The 23746-nt window shown below is 37.2% G+C and overlaps 1 protein-coding gene and 1 pseudogene across 1 annotated transcript in view; one reads left to right on the forward strand and one right to left on the reverse strand.

Moving 5' to 3' along the window:
- Window positions 1-23746, reverse strand: part of ALMS1 (ALMS1 centrosome and basal body associated protein) — a 227579-nt gene that overhangs the window by 47629 nt on the left and 156204 nt on the right. Inside the window, exons 14-15 of the mRNA XM_065890809.1 lie at window positions 14071-14208; window positions 11613-11783 (exon numbers count right to left, since the gene is read on the reverse strand). Coding sequence (XP_065746881.1) covers window positions 11613-11783; window positions 14071-14208 — 309 coding nt within the window. The remainder of the gene's footprint in view (window positions 1-11612; window positions 11784-14070; window positions 14209-23746) is intronic.
- On the forward strand, window positions 17167-18427 carry LOC136133827 (eIF5-mimic protein 2-like; annotated as a pseudogene).

The raw sequence follows: 23746 nt of genomic DNA on the forward strand, positions 1-23746 counted from the left end.
GATAAAAATCATATAATCAATAGATGTAGAAAAAGCATTTGAGAGAACTCAAAATCTATTCATGATAAAAACACTCAACAAAGTAGGTCTAGAGGAAACATAGCTCAACGACCATTTCTGACAAGACCATAGCTAACATACTCAATGGTGAAAAATGGAAAGCATTTCCTCTAAGATCAGGTACAAGACAAGGATATCCACTGGCATCACGTTTATTGAACACAGTATTGGAAGTCCTAGCCAGAGCAATTAGGCAAGAAAAAGAAACAAAAGGCACCAAATCAGAAGAGAAGCAAAATTCTCACTATGTGAAAATGGCATGATTTTATATATAGAAAACCCTAAAGACTCCACCAAAAAAAAAACTGTTATAACTAATACATTCAGTAAAGTTGCAGTATACAAAATTATTTAACAGACAAAAATCTGTTGCATTTCTATATATTAATAATAAACTACCAGAAAAAGAAATTAAAACAATCCTATTCATAATTGCATCAAAAGAATAAAATACCTAGGAATAAGTTTAACCAAGGAGGTAAAAGACCTGTATACTGAAAACATTGATGAAAAAAGCTGAAAAAGACATGGAAAAATGGGAAAATATTCTGTGCTCACAGATTTGAAGAATTAATATTGTTAAAATGTCCACACTACTCAAAACAATCTACAGATTCAATGCAATCCCTATCAAAATTCCAATGGCATTTTCCACAAAAATAGAACAATCCTAAAATTTGTATGTAACCACAAAAGACTCCAAATAGCCAAAGCAATCTTAAAAAAGTAGAAGAAAACTGTAGGCATCACACTCCCTGATTTTAAACTATATTACAAAGCTACAGTAATCAAAATGGTATAGTACTGGCATAAAAACAGACATGTAAATCAATGGAACAGAATAGAGAGACCAGAAATAAACTCTCACATATAAGGCCAATTACCTTATGACAAAGGAGCCAAGAATATACAATGGGGAAAGGATAGTCTCTTCAATAAATGGTACAGGGAAAACTGGATAGCCACATGCAAAAGAATGAAACTGAACCATTATCTTACACCATACACAAATATCAATTCTAAATGGATTGAAGATTTAAATGTAAGATCTGAAACCATAAAATTCCTAGAAGAAAACATAGGCAGTTAAGAGCTTTGACAGTGGTGTTAGCAATAATTTTTTTAATTTGACACCAAAAGCAAAGACAACAAAAGCAAAAGTAAATAGTAGGAGTACATCCAACTGAAAGGCTTCTGCACAGCAAAAGAAGCCATCAGACTACTGAATGGAAAAAGATATTTGCAAATGATATATCTGACAAGGGGTTAACATCCAAAATACACAAAGACTTCAACTCAAATAAAACAAACAAACAAACAACCCAATTCAAAAATGGGCACAGGATCTTAATAGACATTTTTGTAAAGAAGACATACGAATGGCTAACAAATACAGGAAAAGATACTCAGCATCAATAATCATCAGAGAAATGCAAACCAAAACCACAATAAGATATCACATCACACCTGTTAGAATGGCTATCATCAAAAAGACAAGAAATAACAAGCATTAGTGAGGATATGGAGCTAAAGGTTCCTTTTTCTGTGCACTGTTAGTGAGAATGTAATTGGTGTTGCTGCTATGGAAATCAGTATGGAGGTTACCCAAAGAGTTAAAAATGGAACTACCATATGATCCAGCAATTCTGCTTCTGGGTCTATACACAAAACAATTGAAAGCTTGGTCTTGGAGAGATATTCGTATATGTGTGTTCACTGCAGCACTATTTAAAATAGCCAAGACATGGAAACAACCTAAGTGTCCACTGATGGATGAACAGATAAAGAAAATGTGGTTTGGGGGGTGGGAGGAATTGGGAGATTGGGACTGACATATATACACTATTGATTCTATGTATAAAATAGATAACTAATGAGAACCTACTGTATATAGCACAGGGAATTCTACTCAATGCTCTGTGGTGACCTAAATGGGATGGAAATCCATAAAAGAGGGGATATATGTATATGTATAGCTGATTCACTTTGCTGTACAGTAGAAACTAGCACAACACTGTAAAGCAACTACACTCCAATAAAAATTAAAACAGAACAAACAAAAAGAAACTGTGGTATAGAGGAAAGTGGTCAAGATGGCAGAGTAAAAAGACTTTGAGCTCACCTCCTCTCACAAGCACACCAAAATCACAACTATCTGCAGAACAACCATTAAAAAAAAACATACACACACAAAAAACTGGAACCCACCAGAAAAGATCTCCTACACCAAAGGACATAAAGAAGGAACCACAACAAAACTGGTAGTAGGGACAGACTCACGATATAATCAAATCCCATAACCCCTATGTAGGTAACCTGAAAACTGGAGAGTAAATATATTACAGAGGTTCTCCCAGGCTGGGGGTCTGGCACTGTTGAGATGAGCCCACAGAGCATTTGGCTTTGAAGGCCAGAAGGCTTAATTGCAGGAACCCCACAGGACCCCATGGGGTAAATAGAGATATCGCTCTTAAAGGGTGCACATGAAATCTCATATACCCTGGGACACAGGGCCAAAGAAGTAATTTGATAGGAGCCTGGGCCAGACCTACCTGCTGGTCTTGGAGAGTCTCTTGGAGTGTCAGGGATTGGGGGAGGGGGGCTGAGGCTCACCCTGGGGACACAGACACTGGTGGCAGACATATTGGGGAATACTGTTGTTGGTGGATGACATATTGGCTCATTAGCTCCAAAACCTGGCCCCACCCAACAGCCTGCAGGCAACAGTGCTGGGACGCCTCAGGCCAAAGAACTAACTGGGTCAGGACACAGCTCCACCCATTAGCAGACAGGCTGCCTAAAGACTAAAAAGCTCACAGCTGCCTTTGGACTCACCCCTAGACATGGCCCAGCCAAGCCCCAGCACCACCCACCAGTAGAAAGGCACAGGACTCTCCCACCAGGAAGCCAGGCCAAGCCTCTAGCCCAGTCTCATTCACCAGGATACAGGCACCAAAAGCAAGAAAACTATGATTCTGCAGTGCAGGCCAGAGCCTACCCTGGGACCAGCTGGGCCCTGGACTGGCCCACTAGCAGGCCAAAGAAACCTTCAGGACACTCCAGACCCTGTACCCAACTGTGTCAGGAACCGACACCACCCCCACAACAACCTGAAACGAGCTCTGGGATCCCAGGGCCCTGCAGCTGGACTCCAGGAGCCAGCTCTGCCTGCCAGTAGACCAGCACTAACCCCAGGATCTGGCTTCAACTACCAGTGGGTAGGCAACAACCCTAGGGTCTTCAGGACCCTGACTCCATCCACCAGTGAGCCAGCATTAGCCCCGGGGCCCCTAGGATTCTGCAACCAGCCACACTGTGACCAGGCCCTGCTAAACAGCAGCCAGCAGCATCCACACAAGGCAGGACCTAGCAACCAACCAGACTAGGGGCCTACCAGACTGCCCACATAGTTAGCCCACCACAACAGAAGGCCCAAGTAGCCCTCTTAGGGTGAACCCCTAGAGCACACAGCTTGGGTAACAAGAGGGGAGTGCATTGCTGGAGTGCACAGGATGCCTCCTACAGAGGGCCACTTCTCCAAGGTTGAGAGATGTAACTTACCTACTACATACATAAAAATACAAATAGCAACTTATTGACAAAATGAGATGGTAGAGGAATATGTTTCAGATGAAGGAACAAGATAAAATCCCAGAAGAACTAAGTGAAGTGGAAATAGGCAATCTACCCAAGAAATAGTTCAGAGTAATGAGCATACAGATGATCAAAGAACTCAGGAGGAGAATGGATGCACAGAATGAGAAGTTATAAGTTTTAAGAAAAGAGTTAGAAAATATAAAGAACAACCAGACATGAAGAATACAATAACTGAAATGAAAAATACAGTGGAAGGAATCAAAGTAGACTAAAGGATTCAGAAGAATGGATCAGTGAGCTGGAAGACAGAGTAGTGGAAATCACTGCCACTGAACAGAAAAAAGATAAAAAAAAAAAAAAAGAAGAAGAAATGAGGACAGTTTAAAAGATCTCTGAGATAACACCAAGATCACTAATATTTGCATTACAGGGGTCCCAGAAGAAAAGAGAAAGAGCCCGGGAAAATATTTGAAAGAAAGAGCTCAGGAAAATATTTGAAGAGATAATAGCTGAAAACCGCCCTAACGTGGGAAAGGAAATAGTCATCCAAGTCCAAGAAGTGCAGAAAATCCCATACAGGATAACCCAAAGAGGAACACACCAAGACACGCTGTAATCAACATGTCAAAAATTAAAGATACAGAGAATACTAAAAGCAGCAAGGGGAAAGCAACAAATAACATACAAAGGAACTCCCATAAGACTATCAGCTGACTTTTCAGCAGGCACTCTGCAGGTTGGAAGGGACTGGCATGATATATTTAAAGTGATGAAAGGGAAAAACCTACATACAAGAATACTCTACTCAGAAAGGCTCTTGTTCAGATTTGACAGAGAAATCAAAAGCTGTATAGACAAGCAAAGGCTAAAAGAATTCAGCACCACTAAACCAGCTTTACAACAAATATTAAAGGAACTTCTCTAGGTGCAAAAGATATGAGAAAATTATGGAACAAAAAAGCTCACCAGTAAACATACAGTAAAGGTAGGAAATCATTCACAAACAAAGCTAGCAGGAAGATTAAAAGACAAAAGTAGTAAAATCATCTGTATCCACGATAAGCAGTTAACGGATACAAAAAACAATTTGACATAAAACATGACATAAAAAACAGTAATCATGAGGGAAGGAGAGTACACATGTAGGGTATTTAAGATGCATTTGAAATTAAGACATCAGCAACTCAGAAGAATCACATATATATAGAGAGAGACTGCTATACAATAACCTCAAGGTAACCACAAGCCAAAAATCTATAACAGATACACACGTACGCAAAAAAGGAATCTAAACGTAACACTGAAGATAGTCATCAAATCACAAGAGAACAAAAGGAGGAAAAAGACGACCTACAGAAACAAATACAAAACAATTAACAAAATGACAGTATACATATTGATAATTACCTTAAACGCAAACAGACTGAATGCTCCAACCAAAAGACACAAACTGGATGAATGGATACAAAAACAAGACCCGTTTATTTGCTGCCTACAAGAGACTCACTACAGATCTAGAGACACATACAGACTAAAAGAGAGGGGATGGAAAAGGTAGTACACACAAATGAAAATCAAAAGAAAGCCAGAGTAGTAATATTTATATTAGATGAAATCAACTTTAAAATAAAAACTGTCACAGGAGACAAAGAAGGACACTACAGAATGATCAAGGGATCAATCCAAGAAGATATAACAACTGTAAATATATATGCACCCAACATAGGAGCACCTTAATACATAAGGCAAAATATTAACAGACATAAAAGGAGAAATCAACAGTAGCACAAAAACAGTAAGGGACTTTAACACCCAACTTATATCAATGGACAGATCATCCAGACAGAAAATCAATAAGGAAACATAGGCCTTAAATAACACATTAGACCAAAGGGACTTAACTGATATTTATAGAGCATTCCACCCAAAAGCAGCAGAATACACATTCTTTTCAAGTGCACATGGAATATTCTCCAGGATAGATCACATGTCAGGCCACAAAACAAGCCTTGGTAAATTTAAGAAAACTGAAATCATATCAAGCTTCTTTTCCAACCACAACTCTATGGAACTAGAAATCAACTACAAGAAAAAAAACCCTGCAAAACCCACAAACACGTGGAGGCTAAACAATATGCTACTAAACAAGCAATGGATCACTGAAGAAATCAAAGAGGAAATCAAAAACCACCTAGAGACAAATGAAAACAAAAACACGATGATCTAAGACCTATGGGATACAGAAAAAGCAGTTCTAAGAGGGAAGTTTATGGTGATACAGGCTTACCTCAGGAAACAAGAAAAATCTCAAATTAACAACCTAAACTTACATCTAAAGCAAGTAGAAAAAGAAGAATAAAAACCAAAGTTAGTAGAAGGAAAGAAATCATAAATATCAGAGCAGAAATAGATGAAATAGAGACTAAAAAAAAATAGGAAAGATCAATGAAACTAAAAGCTGGCTCTTTGAAAATATAAACAAAATTGATAAACCTTTAGGAAGACTCATCAAGAAAAAAAGGGAGAGGGCCCCAATCAATAAAATCAGAAATGAAAAAGAAGTTACAACCGACACGACAGAAATACAAAGGATCATAAGAGACTACTATGAGCAACTACACGCCAATAAAATGGACAACCTAGAAGGAATTGATGAATTTTTAGAAAGGTACAATCTCCCAAGACTGAATCAGGAAGACACAGAAAATATGAACAGACCAATTACCAGAACTGAAATTGAATCAGCAATTTAAAAATTCCCAACAAAGAAAAGTCCAGGACCTAATGGCTTCACAGGTGAATTCTACCAAACATTGAGAAGAGTTAACACCCATCCTTCTGAAACCATTCCAAAAATTTGCAGAGGAAGGAACACTTCTGAACTCATTCTAGGAGGCCACCATCACCCTGATACCAAAACCAGACAAAGATATTACAAAAAAGAAAACTACAGACCAATACCACTGATGAACATAGATGCAAAAATCCTCAACAAAATACTAGCAAACCAAATCCACTAATAAATTAAAAGGATCATACACCATGATCACGTGGGATTCATCCCAGGGATGCAAGGATTTTTCAATATCTGCAAATCCATCAGTGTGATACACCACATTAGAATAAAAACCATATGATCGGGCTTCCCTGATGGCACAGTGGTTAAGAATCCACCTGCCATTGCAGGGGACACGAATTCGAGCCCTGGTCCAGGAAGATCCCACATGCCGCGAAGCAACTAAGCCCGTGTGCCACAACTACTGAGCCCACGTGCTACAACTACTGAAGCCTGTGCACCTGTGCACCTAGAGCCCGTGCTCCGCAACAAAAGAGAAGCCACCGCAACGAGAAGCCCGCACACTGCAACAAAGAGTAGCCCCCGCTTGTTGCAACTAGAGAAAGCCTGCGCTTTCAACACAGCCAAAAATAAATAAATAAAATAAATTTATTAAAAGAAAAACATATGATCATCTCGATAGATGCAGAAAAAGCTTTTGACAAATTTCAACACACACTTATGATAAAAACTCTCTAGAAAGTGGGCACAGAGAGAACATACCTCAACACAATAAAGGCCATATATGACAAACCCACAGCTAACATTATACTCAATGGTGAAAAGCTGAAAGCATTTCCCCTAAGATCAGGAACAAGACAAGGATGTCCACTCTCGCACTTTTATTCAACATAGTTTTGGAAGTCCTAGTCACAGCAAGCAGAGAAGAAAAAGAAATAAAACGAATCCAAATTGGAAAAGAAGAAGTAAGCTGTCTGCTTTTACAGATGACATGATACTATAAAATCCTAAAGTTGCTACCAGAAAACTACTAGAGCTCATCAATGAATTCGCTAAAGTTTCAGGATATGAAATTAATACACAGAAATCTGCTGCATTTCTACATACTAACAATGAAACATAAGAAAGACACATTAAGCAAACAATCCCATTCACCATTTAGAACTAATAAACGAGTTCAGCATGGTTGCAGGATAAAAGTTAAATATTAAAAAAACCAATTGTATTATTATATACCTGCAATTAACAAACTGAAAATGAAATTAAGAAAACCATTCTGGGGGAATTCTCTGGCGGTCCAGTGGTTAGGACTCTGCAATTCCACTGCAAGGGGGCATAAGTTAGATCCCTGGTTGGGGAACTAAGGTCCCTCAAGTCAAGCAGCACAGCCAAACACAAAATCAAAAACTAAAACAAAATCAAAAGAAAACCATTCTGTTCACAACAGCCTCAAAAAAATTAAAATATTAATGTAAATTTAACATACGAGAAAAACTTCTACTCTGAAAGCTACAAAAAATTACTGCAAGAAATTAAAGTATATCTAAATAAATGGAAAACATCCCAAGTCCATGTTAAGAAAGCAATTCTCACCAAACTGATCACAGATTCAACACAATCCCTATCAGAATCCTAGCTTATTTCTTAGTAGAAATTTTGCAAGCATATGGAATTGTAAAGGACCCAGAATAGCCAAGACAATCATGAAAAATAAGATAATGTTGGAGGACTCATACTTCCCAATTTTAACTCACAGAATGGGAGAATATATCAAAATCAAAATTTTGATAAGAATGTGTATCTAGAATACATAGAACTCTTAAAATTCAATAAAAAAGAGAAATAATCCAAATGAAAACCAGGCCAGGATCTGAATACACATTTCTCCAAGGATAACGCACAACTGGCCAATAAGCACACAGAAAGATGTTCAATATCATAATCATGAGGCAAATGCAAATCAAAATCAAAATGAGATACAAATTCACATCCACTAGAATAGATCCAATGAAAAAGTCAGATAATAAGTGTTGGTGAGTTTGTAGAAAAATTGAAATGCTCATACATTGCTACTGGGAATGTAAAATGGTGCAGCCACTTTGGAAAACAGTCTGACAACTCCTCAAATGATTAAATATAAAGTTATCACATGATCTAGGAATTCCATTCCTGGGTACATACCCAAGACAAATGAAAACATACTGTCCATATAAAAACCTGTACATGAACATAAAAGCATTTATATTTTATAAATATAAAATCATTATTTTATAAAAGCATTATTCATAGTAGCCAAAAGATGAAAACAACCAAATGTCCATCAACAAACAGATAAACAAAATGTGATACATACATACGATGAAATATTATTGAGCCATTAGAAGGAATAAAATAATGATACAAGCCCGTAACTTGGATGAACCTGAAAACATCACGCTGAGTTAAAAGAAGCCAGTCACAAAAGTCCACACATTAAATGATTCCATTTGTATTAAGGTCTAGAATAGGAAAATTTATAATAGAGACAAAGTAGATCAGTGGTTGACTTACGGCTTGGGGGGAGGTGGGTGATGAGGAAATAGAGGGGTGATAGCTAAGGGGTATAGGGTTTCTTTCTGAGGTGATAAAAATGTTCTAAAATCAACTGTGTTGATGGTTGCACATATCTGTGAATAGGGTAAAAATCATTAAATGGTACACTTTAAGTGGGAGAATTATATATGTGCATTACATATCAAAAAAGCTGTTGAAAAAAGTGTTCTATGATCATTTGAAAGGTTTTTTTAAAAAGCATACAAACATTTATACCCATCAACCTCATTATTTCCAGATGTTTCTCTAACTCTGCTTTTTCTTTTAAAATTTCATTTCCATGGTCTGTTATGGGCTAAGTATGCGTGTTCAAGCTCCCTAGTGTTCTGTATTATCCATTTCTCCTTGAGGGTCCTCTAGGGCAGCGGTCCACAACTTTTTTGGCACCAGGGACCGGTGTCATGGAAGACAATTTTTCCACAGATGGGGGTGGGGGGTGGGGGGATGGTTCAGGCGGTAACATGAGGAATGGGGAGTGATAGGGAGCTGCAGGTGAAGTTTCTCTCGCTCGCCCGCCGCTCACCTCCTCTGTGCGGCCTGGTCTAGAGTATGCTTCTGCAGGTTACGTTTCCATCTTTCTTTTCCAAGCTATGTCTCCTCGACTACCCACTGCAGAGTTGCAATGTTGTTTTTTCATCTTATACATTCTTTTCTGTGTGTGATAAACACAGAAGATTAAATTTACCATCTTAACCAATTTTTAAGCATACAGTTCAGCAGTGTTAAGTATGTTCACACTGTTGCACAACAGATCTCTAGAACATCTTCGTCTTGCAACCCTGAAACTCTATACCCAACAAACATTAATTCTCCCTCCTTTCTCTCCCCAGCCGTTGGCAGCCACTTTTCTACTTTGTTTCTAAGATTTTCACTATTTCAGATACTTCCTATAGGTGGAATATACCATGTTTATCTTTTTGTGACTGGCTTATTTCACTCAGCACAAGGTCCTTGAGATTCACCTAAGTTATAGCATGTGACAGGATTTTCTTTTTTTTAAGGCTGCATAACATTCTATTGTATATATATCACATTTTTATCCATTTATCCACACATATTTATCCATTCATCTGCTGATGGACATATCTTGATTATTGTGAGTAATGCTGCAATGAACATGGGTGTGCAGATATCTCTGAGAGCCTGCTTTGAATTCCTTTGGATATACACCCAGAAGTGGGATTGCTGTATCATATCGTTATTCTATTTTTAATTTTTTAGGAACCTCCATACTGTTTTCCATAATGGCTGTGCCATTTTATATTTCCACCAACAGTGCACAAGGGTTCCAATTTCTCTGCATCCTTGCCAACAACTGTTATTTTCTGTTCTTTTGATAGTACCCATCCTAATAGGTGTGCAGTAGTATCTCACTGTGGTTTTGATTTGCATTTCTCTGATGATTAGTGATATTAAGCATCTTTTCATATACTTGTCGGCCATTCATATATACTCCCTGGAGAATTGTCTATTCGAGCCTTTTACCAATTTTTAAATTGGGTTTCTTTGTTGTTGAGTTTTAGAAGTTCCATATATAATCTGGATATTCATCACTTACCATGATTTGCAAATATTTTCTCCTATTCCACAGGTTGTCTTTTAACTCTGTTGATTGTATCCTTTGAAGCAGAGTTTTAAATTCTGATATAGTATAATTTATTTATTTTTGCTTTTGTTGCCTATACTTTTGGTGACATATCCAAGAAATCATTGCCAAATCCAATGTCATGAAGCTTTTCCCCCATGTTTTCTTCTAAGAGTTTTATAATTTTAGCTCTTCTGTTTGGATCTTTAATCCATTTTGAGTTAATTTTGTATATGGTAAAAGGTAATGGTCCAAATTAATTCTTTTGCATGTGGATATCCAGGTTTCCAACACCATCTGTTGAAGAGACTATTCTTTTCCTACTGTGTAGTCTTGGTGCCCTTATGGAAAATCATCCATCTAATACATTCTTGATGTTAGCAGCTGCACGAAGACTATTTTCAAAATACAGTATCCACAGATTAGCTTCTTGACTCCTTTCTTTTCTTATCTGGATACTGTTCTATATTCCTCTAAGACATAAAGTTTGACAGCTAGGTAGTAACGGCTTGTGTCCTATACAGTCTTCTTTTATGTTATTAGAGAAAGGGGGCCATGGGTAAACATAAATAGATTTGATCTTGGGTCTTTTTTATTGTAATTTTTAAAAAGTTTGTATTGAGGTTCTTTCTGTCTTTGTCACAGCCATCTGGAATGCCTTAAGCTTTCCGCTGTTTCAGTGTTGAGACATGATACTTCACTTCTAACACTATCAGCCTTGGGTATTTAATTGTAATTTTGTTTCTAAATTGCCAGTATCTTTTCCCAGAAGTAACAATTATCTTACAAATAAATACGTACATCCACACAGACAGAGAAGCACTGAAGTGATATGCATAAGAAAGCAAAAAATAAAAAAATGGAACTCTGTTTAAATTGTGAGACTACAGTCTCATCAGAATTAAGTGGAAACACGTAGACACAGGCGTTTGCGTGTGCATGCTCTCTCTCTCTCACACCCCCTACCCCACTCCCCATTACCTGCAATATCTATTTGCAAGGATTTCTTCTCTTCAGGCCAGCCTTCCTTAGGAACTGTCCTCTTACTGTGGATCTCCTCTTTCTGTTTAGTGGCTTCAGTGTCTGGTAGACTAACAATCTTCGTGTCTTGTAGTTGAGCTGACTGCTCTGAAGCAGCAGCAGCACTGGAACCTAAGAGAGGAAAATCAAGATTCAGACAGAAAGCTGACAAAAATTATTTTAAAATACCTCTCAAGCATCTACTAGTGTGAGAAGATAGTTACGCTGGATAAACAGTGAGATGGATGCAGGACAGGAATAAAGACACAGACGTAGAAAACAGACTTGAGGACACGGGGAGGGGGAAGGGTAAGCTGGGACGAAGTGAGAGGGTGGCATGGACTTATATACACTACCAAATGTAAAATAGATAGCTAGTGGGAAGCAGCCACACGGCACAGGGAGATCAGCTCAGTGCTTTGTGACCACCTAGAGGGGTGGGATAGGGAGGGTGGGAGACACAAGAGGGAGGAGATACGGGGATATATGTATATGTATAGCTGATTCACTTTGTTATAAAGCAGAAACTAACACACCATTGTAAAGCAATTATACTCCAATAAAGATGTTTAAAACAAAAAAAAAACTGAGATGGAGGGCTTCCCTGGTGGCATAGTGGTTGAGAGTCCGTCTGCCAATGCAGGGGACACAGGTTCGTGCCCCGGTCCAGGAAGATCCCCCATGCCACAAAGCGGCTGGGCCCATGAGCCATGGCCGCTGAGCCTGCACGTCTGGAGTCTGTGCTCCGCAACGGGAGAGGCCACAACAGTGAGAGGCCCGCGTACCGCAAAAAAAAAAAAAAAAAAAAAAAAGAGATGGAAAGAGAAAAGCATTTTGGGCAAAGGTGACTACATATGAAAAAAATGGAATCAGGAAAGCAACTGAACATCTAAGAAACAGTGCAAGGATATAATTTATTAGATTATAGAATTTGTAAGGAAAAGAGAGAAAAATTAGCATTTGAAAAGTTCTTTGGGAGCCCATTCTACTGTTCTGAAAGACTAGGCTAAAAAGTTTAGTTTTCATTCTTTTTTTTTTTTTGCGCGGGCTTCTCATTGCGGTGGCTTCTCTTGCTGCGGAGCACAGGAGGGCTCGAACCCGTGTCCCCTGCTTTGGCAGGTGGATTCTTAACCACTGCACCACCAGCGAAGTCCTAGTTTTTATTTTCAAGGGCAATGAAAACTTTTTGATGAGGAGGTTAACATGATCAAAACTTTCTCTGAAGCATTTGTTTAAAAACAGCAAAAAAGCTCATAAATTTTCAAATACAATATTTGCCCAGAATACAATATAACTTCTGAAAAAGAATCAATACACAAAAAAGAGAAGTGGCTAATTATACTCCAAAATATGTCTCTATTTATACTTGTGGCAGACTACCAGCTGTCCTCTGAAATCCATTTTCCTTTTCCTCTAAAATAGAACCTGACTTAGCTGGGCATACCATAATAGAGATTATATTTCCCAGCCTCCCGGGCAACATAGGTTGGTGTGACCATGTGAATAAGTCTGGCCAATAGGATGGAAGGGGAATGGTACATTTAACTTTCGAGAAGTATTTAAAGGAAGAAATACACTTTTTTCTTTTTCCTTTTTTTTTTTTTTTTTTGTGGTATGTGGGCCTCTCACTGCTGTGGCCTCTCCCATTGCAGAGCACAGGCTCCGGACGCGCCGGCTCAGCGGCCATGGCTCATGGGCCCAGCCGCTCCACGGCATGTGGGATCCTCCCGGACCGGGGCACGAACCCGTGTCCCCTGCATTGGCAGGCAGACTCCCAACCACTGCGCCACCAGGGAAGCCCTCTTTTTCCTTTGTTTTCCTTTTGGCTGGCTGGAATACGTGTCTGACAACTACAGCATGAGAATGGAGGCTAAAATGTTGAAGCAAAAGGAGAGAAAGAGCTTTGTGCCCTGATACTCTTTTCTGTCTTCTTTAAGCCAATGTCATTTTGGTTTTGTTTTCATCTCTCAGAGCCGAAACTATCCTAAACGAAACACACTTTTACAGGCATTTTTAACCAGCACAGTCCTACCAAAGTAAATTAACTGGGTAGGTAGTTAGGAAGTAAACAAGCTAAATTCCTGAAGAACAAAGGCCTATATAAAACAATTTTATTAGAGAATTAGCATCTCATGGCAACAAATGTTTTTATCAGTAGAGTTTTTAAAAGTCCATTATGTGAATTTCTGGCAATGTGATTAATTTGTGTATAATATTCATAAAGTTCTCCAAAAATATCTCAAGGAGCTTTAAAAATGTTAGTTTTACCTGCCAGTGTACACCAAAAGTTTCAGCTAACATCCTATTTCACATATGAACAAGATGGAGGGTTGAAGAGAGCAATATATAATATTTTTCTATTTATATTCATTTTAGAAGGTCAGAATAAAACAATAGGCAGATGATTCAGTTCCACTACCTATAATGTCTTTCTGCAAGGATTCTTTTTCTTCAGATCGAGAAGCCTCGGTCACTGCCCTTTTACTGTAGATCTCCTTTTTCTGGTTTTTGTCTGAAAGGTCCTCATCCCCAGTGATAAGAACTTGAACTTGAGCATCTGGAATAATGATGTCATTTGATCCCAGGGAGAAGGAAAAGATAACACAAGCAAGTAATCTACCCCTTGCACCCCAAACAAAAACCAAAACAAAAACCTCTTTATATATTAGGAAAAAAAGCATCTCTTAGGCTCAACCGTGTAAAAGCTGTGACAGTTTTAAGGACTTTATAACATATGACAGTTTTGGGGGGTTTGGAAAATTTTCCATATTTTTCTGTGTACAATCACTTTAAACAAAATCTGTTCTTTGCTGTTTTGATGCAACAGCTAAAAAAAAAAAATCCAGATCAGTTATCTTTCAAAGTAGCAAAGTACATCTGAACAAGACTATTCAAAATTTTTGTCACTTAGGGGGGAAATTTTGATATTTCATATAATCCTAGAAAAGCATCTATATCATCTAGATTTTATATATAGTACTTATATAATTCTTTAAAATCTCCTGAGGTTAAATTTGTCTAATGCTTTCTATTTTCTTTCTGTTTTTCTTGGTCATACTTGCTAGAGATTTATCTACCTTAATGGTCTTTTAAAATCAGCTCTTTTCTTTTCTTTTTTTTTTTTTTGCGGTACGCGGGCCTCTCACTGTTGTGGCCTCTCCCATTGTGGAGCACAGGCTCCGGACGCGCAGGCTCAGTGGCCATGGCTCACGGGCCCAGCCACTCCACGGCATGTGGGATCTTCCCAGACCGGGGCACAAACCCGTGTCTCCTGCATCGGCAGGTGGACTCTCAACCACTGCGCCACCAGGGAAGCTTTCTTTTCTTTTTTATTGTATGAGAAAACGCAAGTGCAAAATAATAATGTTGGTAAATAAATTAAAAATCACCAATACAACAACTAGGATAGTTATCAAGCAGTTAATACGGTTATATGTTTTTTACAATGGATTGACAAGAGATTCATTTCCTATCTCTAAGAATGAATATTTTTCAACAAAGCAGTCAGAAAGGCAATAGAGATTACGAAAAACAACATAATTAACACCAATGTGTCTACTATAGAGCTTAAGAAATAAGATAAAACATTACAGATATAATGATACAATGATAATGATACCCTGTGTAAAGCCTCAATGATACCATTCTCTCTTTTCAGTAGCAACCTTAAGCTCAATTTAGAGTTCGTCAATCTCAAGGATGTTCTTGAACTTTTTACTACACAGTGCTGCATGTATTAGTCAACAATGTACTGGATTGTTCTGCATGTCTTTAAACTTTATATAAAGGGTATAATACTCTGTGTACCTTTAAGTAACTTGCCTTTTACACTCAGTATTACGACTGGGGGATTTACTCATAGTGACTCTAATTAACTCATTCTCAGTGTTATGTAGAATTCTATGGAATTAATAACTTTAGGCTATTTCTAATTTATTTATTTTTTTTTTTTGTGGTACGCGGGCCTCTCACTGTTGTGGCCTCTCCCATTGCGGAGCAAAGGCTCCGGACGCGCAGGCTCAGTGGCCATGGCTCACGGGCCCAGCCGCTCCGCAGCATGTGGGATCTTCCCGGACCGGGGCACGAACCCGTGTCCCCTGCATCGGCAGGCGGACTCTCAACTACTGCGCCACCAGGGAAGCCCTCTAATTTTTTAATATTGAAAAGCATTACAATGAACATTACTATAAAATTTCTTTGTAGGTTGTATCAGTTTCAAATATCTTCTCAGTGTCTTGTCTTTGAATTTTATGATGTCTTTCGGTGCACAAAATTTTTCATTTTAATAATACCACTTATTTTCTTTTTCCTTCATGGTCTGTGCTTTGTGTGTCTTATTTAAGAAATCATTCTTTCATGGTCAAAGGTCATCTGAATTCTAAAAGCTTAAAGTTTTCTTTTTACATTTAATATCATTTGGACTACATTTTTGTTTAATGTGCAGCAGGGATCTATTTGATTTTATTTTTTCTTACATATATAATCAATGGCCCAAACACTATTGAATAGTTCACCCTTTCTCCAGGATTGTTATGTCATCTGTATCATATATTAGTTTCCACATTCATGGGTGTGTTTCTGGGTCAACATGTTGTTCCACTTTTCTTTGTTTACTCCTTTGCAAGTGAGGTCTTAAACATATATATTATATATATATATAAATTATATATAAATTTTATATATGTATACACACACACACACATCTTTTGATGTCTGGTATAGCAAGTTCCCTTACCTTATTCTTTAAATATACTTCTTGAATTTCCAAAAAATTTTGGCATCAGCCTGTCAAGTTTCATGAAAAAATCTACTGGAATTTTGAGTAGCAATTCATTGAATTTATTTAAGTCTTCCTTAATATATTTCAATGAAGCTTTATCATTTTCTCTAGTTTTTCATGTCCTTTGTTAGATTCATTTCTAAGTATTTATTTTTTGTTGTTTTTTAAAAAAGTATCTTAAAAAATCTTTTTTCATTATGTATCAGAAGACATGTATCAAAAAATGCACAGAGAACTCAGTTAATTGTTAAAAAGTGAACATGTACCCAGGTTAAAAAAAAAAAAATCTGCCTATAACCCTATATGCTCTCCCCTCATTCTTTCAATCTCCCTCAGGCTGAGCATAACACCCCATTTTAAATACAACAAATTACTTATATTTCTGAACTTTATATAAATGGAATAATAACAGCACATAGCCTTTATGTCTTGCTTTCTTCTCTTACATTATATTTGTGAGATTCGTTAAGTGTTAAAATATATATTTTTCTTTTACTCAGTCTCATTTACTGGTTACTATTCATCAGTGTTAATATGGTACAATTCACTCATACTACTGGAAAAATAATGGCATAATAAATATAAAAATAATGGCATCTGGGTAATTGCCAGTTTGGAGCTATTACAAAAACTGCTGTAAAGAATATTCATGTGGCAGAGGAGACACCGCCGCAGTTGCCGCCACCTCCGGGATTTCTGGTTCTTTTCTCTCCGCCTTAAATTCGGGTGTCTCTTATGAATAATCAAAAGCAGCAAAAGGCAACGCTATCAGGCCAGCATTTTAAAACCAGAAAAAGAGATGAAAAAGAGAGGTTTGACCCTACTCAGTTTCAAGACTGCATTATTCAAGGCTTAACTGAAACTGGTACTGATTTGGAAGCAGTAGCAAAGTTTCTTGATGCTTCTGGCGCAAAACTTGATTACCGCTAATATGCAGAAACACTCTTTGACATTCTGGTGGCCGGTGGAATGCTGGTCCCTGGTGGTACACTGGCAGATGACATGATGCGTACAGATGTTAGTGTGTTTGCAGCACAAGAGGACCTAGAGACCATGCAAGCATTTGCTCAGGTTTTTAACAACTTAATCAGGTGCTACAAATACCTGGAGAAAAGTTTTGAAGATGGAAGTTAAAAAGCTGCTGCTGTTCTTAAAGGGTTTTTCAGAGTCGGAGAGGAACAAGCTGGCTATGTTGACTGGTGTTCTTCTGGCTAATGGAACACTTAATGCATCCATTCTTAATAGCCTTTATAATGAGAATTTGGTTAAAGAAGGGGTTTCAGCAGCTTTTGCTGTAAAGCTCTTTAAATCATGGATAAATGAAAAAGGTATCAATGCAGTAGCTCCAAGTCTTCGGAAAGTGAGCATGGATAACAGACTGATGGAACTTTCTCCTGCCAATAAACAAAGCGTTGAACACTTCACAAAGTATTTTACTGAGGCAGGCTTGAAAGAGCTTTCACAGTATGTTTGGAATCAGCAAACCATAGGAGCTCGTAAGGAACTCCAGAAAGAACTTCAAGAACAGATGTCCCATGGTGATCCATTTAAGGATATAATTTTGTATGTCAAGGAGGAGATGAAGAAAAACAACATCCCAGAACCAGCTGTCATTGGAATAGTATGGTCCAGTGCAATGAGCACCGTGGAATGGAACAAAAAAGAGGAGCTTGTAGCAGAGCAAGCCATCAAGCACTTGAAGCAATACAGCCCTCTACTTGCTGCCTTTACAACTCAAGGTCAGTCTGAGCTGATTCTGTTACTGAAGATTCAGGTGTATTGCTATGACAACATTCATTTCATGAAAGCCTTCCAGAAAATAGTGGTGCTTTTTTATAAAGCTGAAGTTCTGAGTGAAGAACCCATTCTGAAGTGGTATAAAGATGCACATGTTGCCAAGGGGAAAAGTGTCTACCTTGAACAAATGAAAACGTTTGTAGAGTGGCTCAAAAATGCTGAAGAATCATCTGAGTCTGAAGCTGAAGGAGGTGACTGAATTTGAAACTACACCCTCAGTAAAGCAAACAGGAGTTGTAGATAAAATATCATGTCTCATGTGTCCTGGTTCTTACATCTTCCTACCTCCCTATATCAAACATGATATAAGGGCTTTCATGGCAAATTTTAACTGTTTCTACGGTTACTGGATATGTTGGATTTAGTTTCTGAAACCATGTTTTAAGTAGCTACAGGAGCTACAGATTTGAATTTAATGTTGCTTTAGTCTTTTCACTTATCTTCTACCTCCTGTATTTTCTACTGTAATAATGTAATTTAAGGCCTTCCACAATGAACAGTTCACTTTTCCCCCTGGGTTTTCTATATAAACAGTTTTCAAGATATGATTTGGTTAAAAATAATTTGTTATAAAAATTGTTTGCAAATTAAACTGTAAAAGTAAAAAAAAAAAAAAAAAAAAGAATATTCATGTGTGTCTTGGTGCTCATGCACATCCTTTCCTGTGGAGTATATAGTTAGGAACAGAACTGCTCTGTTATGCTTTTGTGTAACTTAGTAGATAATGGCAAATTGCTTTCCAAGGTCACTCTACCAATTTACATTCTTACCAGCAGTGAATAAGTACTGTTTGTTCTATATTCTTACCAACACAGTATTAACTTTTTCATTTCAGCCATTTTAATGGGTATGCAGAGATATCTTACTGTGGTCTTAATTTGCAATTCCCTGTTGATGAATTAAGTTGAATATTTTGCATATGTTCATTGGCTACTGGATAGTCTCTTTTATAAAAAGTACCTATTCAAGCCTTCTGTCCTTTTTAAAAATTGGATTGCTTAACTTTTTCATACTATTTGTATGAGTTCTTTTTATATTCTGGATAGAAGTCCTTTATGAGATATGTATTGCAAATATCTTCCCCACTCTGTGGCTTGCCTTTTACTCTTTTATTTGGTGTTTAATTAATAGAATCCCTTAATTTAATGTGGCATATCTGTCAGTTTTTTCTTTTATGGCTACTATTTTTTGGGGGTGGGGATCCAATTTAATAAATGTTTTCCCATTCCAAGATTGTGAGGACATACTCCTCTGTATTTTCTTGCAGAAGACTGACCTATCCAGCTACCTATGCCTTTCGTATTTAAATCTGAAGTATATGGAATTGATTTTGGTGTACAGTGTAATGTAGGGGGGTCATAGTTCTATTTTTTTTCCTAACATCCAATTTACCTAACATCATTTTACTGAAAAGATCATCTTTTCCCCCACCATACTGCAGTGGTACCTTTACTGTAAATCAGGTGTCCATATATGTGAATCTGGAGTATTCTCTTCTATGGTCAGCCTATTTATTCTTGTGCCAACATCACACTGTCTTAATTACTAAAGTTTCATAATAAGTTTTGATACTTGGTAGTGTAAACCTTCTAGATTCTTTTTCAATTTTTTATTATTTGTATTTAAGGGTGTAACGTTACCCCTAATCACTTTGGCTATCTTCTATACATTTTGATAGCAGAATTTTATTATTATTTAGTTTTAAATATATTGTAACTTCCAGTATGACTTTAACTTCTGAGTTACTTAGAATTACATTTAAAAATTTTCAAATACATGTTTATTATATTATTATATATATATAATATTTACATATTAGGTATATTAGTTTCCTAGGGCTGCCACAATAAATTACTACAAACTGAGTGGCTTAAAACAAAATAAATTTATTCTCCCACAGATCTGGAGTTTAGAAGTCGAAATCAAAGTGTCAGCAGGAACATGGTCTCTCAAAAGTCTATCTGGGAGAATCTTTCCTTGTCTCTTTCAGCTTCTAGTGACCCCTAGTGCTTCTGGCTTTGGACAGCATAATTTCAATCTCTGCTCCTGTCTTCACATGGCCTCCTCTCCTCTTTTTATAAGTACACTAATCATTGGATTTAAGGCCCACCCTACATCCAGGATGATATAACCTAGAGATCTTTAACTAATGACATCTGCAAAGACCCTATTTCCAAATAACATCACATTCTGAAGTTTCCTGTGGACATGAATTTTGGGGGGATTACTACATAACCCATAAAACATTTTTGTTTCATTTTGTTATTCCATGTTTTTATTGTTGAGTTCTACTTTAGCTACACTGTAGTCAAAGAAGCTGTTCTGTTTGAACATCAATTCTTCAAAACCAACAGCTTCATCAATTTTTCTAAGTGTTCTTAAAAAAATGAAAAGTTCTCTATAGTAAGTCAAACTTTTAAATTCCATTTTTAAATCTTGTCTACTTTAATTTTCTTTCCTGGTCTCTCACTTTCTGATAGATATGTATTGTTGGGTTTACCTATATTTTCCTGTCATTTTTCCTGCATACAAGTTTGAGTAAAAGAAAATAAACTCAAATTTTATCTTATTGGTATATTTGAGACTTTTGTTATTATGAGGTAAACTCATAATATATATTAATATTTTTTGGCCTGGAATTTTATTTTGTCAATATTAACATTGCTCATTAGCTTTATTTTAGTTAGTATTTGCCAAATATATAATTTTCCATCTCTTCCATGTTTTGGGAGGTAAGGCAAAATAAACTGTACTCTAATCAAAAGAACATATACAAATGGTTTTGAAAGTCAAATAGTTCCAGTAAACTTATAACAGAAATCAACAGTTTTCAAATACCACCAATTTATTTAGCCATTTCTTCTAGTATCACTATCCTTGTTTCCAAATAACATGCCTTTATATTGCTGTATCCTTTTTAGTTCCAGAAATTATTTTTTTATCTCCTTCTATGATCAATATGGATTTACCTTTTATAGAACTTTCCTGTCACACCCATATTCCCTCAACCTATCTTCTGAAAAGTTTTAGCCCTATATTAATGTTCATTGTTTATATATTATGTAAATTGTAGTCATGATGATTAAATCAATATTCAGTGATTGTGTTATGTTTCTATTATTCACAGTTAAACCAACTAGTATACTGTAATCACATTTATTTTCTTTTACAAAGTTTTGCTTTTACTGAGGAGTTAATAATTGCCTATTTTTGCATTTGCTGTGTTTCTATATACCAATCCCTACATCATCCTCATAAATGTAAATAGAATTGAAAATCTCTTCTAAATACAGTCAACTACATAAGGTATTCTATCAACTCGACCTTTTTCTTACAGTCCTCAATCTGAACTTGTTCTAGATCTTCTGTACCACTGCTGCAATGGCAATTCCTTTCCCCTCTCTTCTATGCTGGCGCCATTTCCTCCATCCCATGTTTTCCTTTAAAAAAAATTAAATCTACTCCTTCATTTTATTTAGTGAAATAATTTTCCCTCAGAATTTCAAGGCATTACTCCTTTGGTTTCTAGTTCCATGTATTATTTTTGAAAAGCTTAATGTCAGTCTAATTTGCATTTCTTTATATGGTACCTGTTTTCTTTCTGGAAGCTTTCAGAATCTCTTCCCTTGCCAGTGTTTCAAAATTTCAAGGTCATGTGCCTTGGTGTAGATTTTTATGTACATGACAGTTCCTATTAGCATGGAAATTCATATCCTTCAGTTTTGGAATTTATTCCTATACTAGTCCTTTGAGTTCTTCTTTTCTACCTTCTCTATTATCTCTATGGAACATCTGTTTTTGATGTTGACCCTCTGGGGCCAATCTTGAATTTTTTTTCATTTTCCCTTCTTTTTATGTTGTTTCCTAACAGATTTCCTCACTTTTATATTCCAATCCTTCTACTGAGATTTTTACTTCTGATATATTTAATGGGCTCACTTAGCTATTATACAAAAGTCACTATTCAATTTTCCCCAGCAAGTATCTTCCCCCTATTCTTCTTAATCCTTTAAAGTGAGAGGTTCTGAGGCTGGGCTTCTCCGAATGGTGAAATAAGAGGACTTTTCCTTAGGATGTTAAGTCTGGAAATAGACCAACAATAATAGTAGCAGTAGACCCATATAACAAGTGGGAAGTTATAGGGGTCCCTCAGTGAACAAAGCCCAACTTATTTCACACACATCATCCTTACCAAATGCAAACGAGAGGTGAGTTATATTTGGTAAGTTCATTGTGCAGACTTCTGATGGAGTTCCCTTAAGTCTATCACTTTGTTCCCTGCCAATTTTTCTATATCCACCTCCTTCTCAATTGTCTGACAGTGGGATCACAGGGTTATCTATATGTACCAAATCACCACTAGTATATAGCTTGTATATGAGAGTTTTCATTTATGAACTATATTTTGCAAAAATATTTGCCTTTCTATTTACTTGGCAGCCTCAACCTTAACTGGCAGATGTACTTCTTTTATCTTATTTCAAAAGACTTCAAAATGCTTTTCAGTGCAACAAAAAGTTATCTGGAAGAATAAATGTGTGCACTTTAGCAAGCAGCCTTTCATTCGGTTTCCTCATAAAAGCATTAACAACATCACATGAAGTCATTAACACTACGCCAAAACTGGAACATAGAGCCAGCCTATGTTTGAATACTGCCCCGGGATCAGTAGGTCCTATTTGCCTAATAGCTGTGCACAGGAATAAAAAACTGTAAATGCAACAAAGCAACACATGCAAGTATACATGTAGAAATTTCAGTGGCTCCTGGAATTTTTATTTAATAAATACTATTGTGCATCAGTTAAAGAAGCACAATGTCAGGGATGCAAAGGAAAAACAATCATGCAGATTCCTAAAGATTAAAAGCTTTTATAAAACAGTGGGACCGGGGCTCCCTTGGTGGCGCAGCGGTTGAGAATCTGTCTGCTAATGCAGGGGACACGGGTTTGAGCCCTGGTCTGGGAGGATCCCACATGCCGCGGAGCAACTATGCCCGTGAGCCACAACTACTGAGCCTGCGCGTCTGGAGCCTGTGCTCCGCAATAAGAGAGGCTGCAATAGTGAGAGGCCCGTGCACCGCGATGAAGAGTGGCCCCCGCTTGCCACAACTAGAGAAAGCCCTCGCACAGAAACGAAAACCCAACACAGCCAAAAATTAAATAAATAAATAAATATTTTAAAAAAAACAGTGGGACCTATATCTGGGGGCAAGGATGAAAATTCAAATACCCACAGTCACCAGACTGACAAGGTAGATGTATGAAGTGGATTGAGTCCGAGACTCGTGGGGACTGAAGCAAACAGGAGAATGTATGTCCTCTCTGCAGAGGACAACCATGCCTCAGGGTCAACTGATAACTGCCATGGAGGAATACAAGTTGAGTGCCACTACATATTCTGACTTCTCAAGGGAAGCCCCAAATCTTATTTTTAAATGTTGGCAGCAAAATTTTTAAAAATTTAAAACACCATGTGAGCCATACACTTTCCTGCAGAATCTAACCTATGAGACATTA

Source organism: Phocoena phocoena, chromosome 14, assembly GCF_963924675.1.
Source record: "Phocoena phocoena chromosome 14, mPhoPho1.1, whole genome shotgun sequence".
Classification (NCBI taxonomy): domain Eukaryota; kingdom Metazoa; phylum Chordata; class Mammalia; order Artiodactyla; family Phocoenidae; genus Phocoena; species Phocoena phocoena.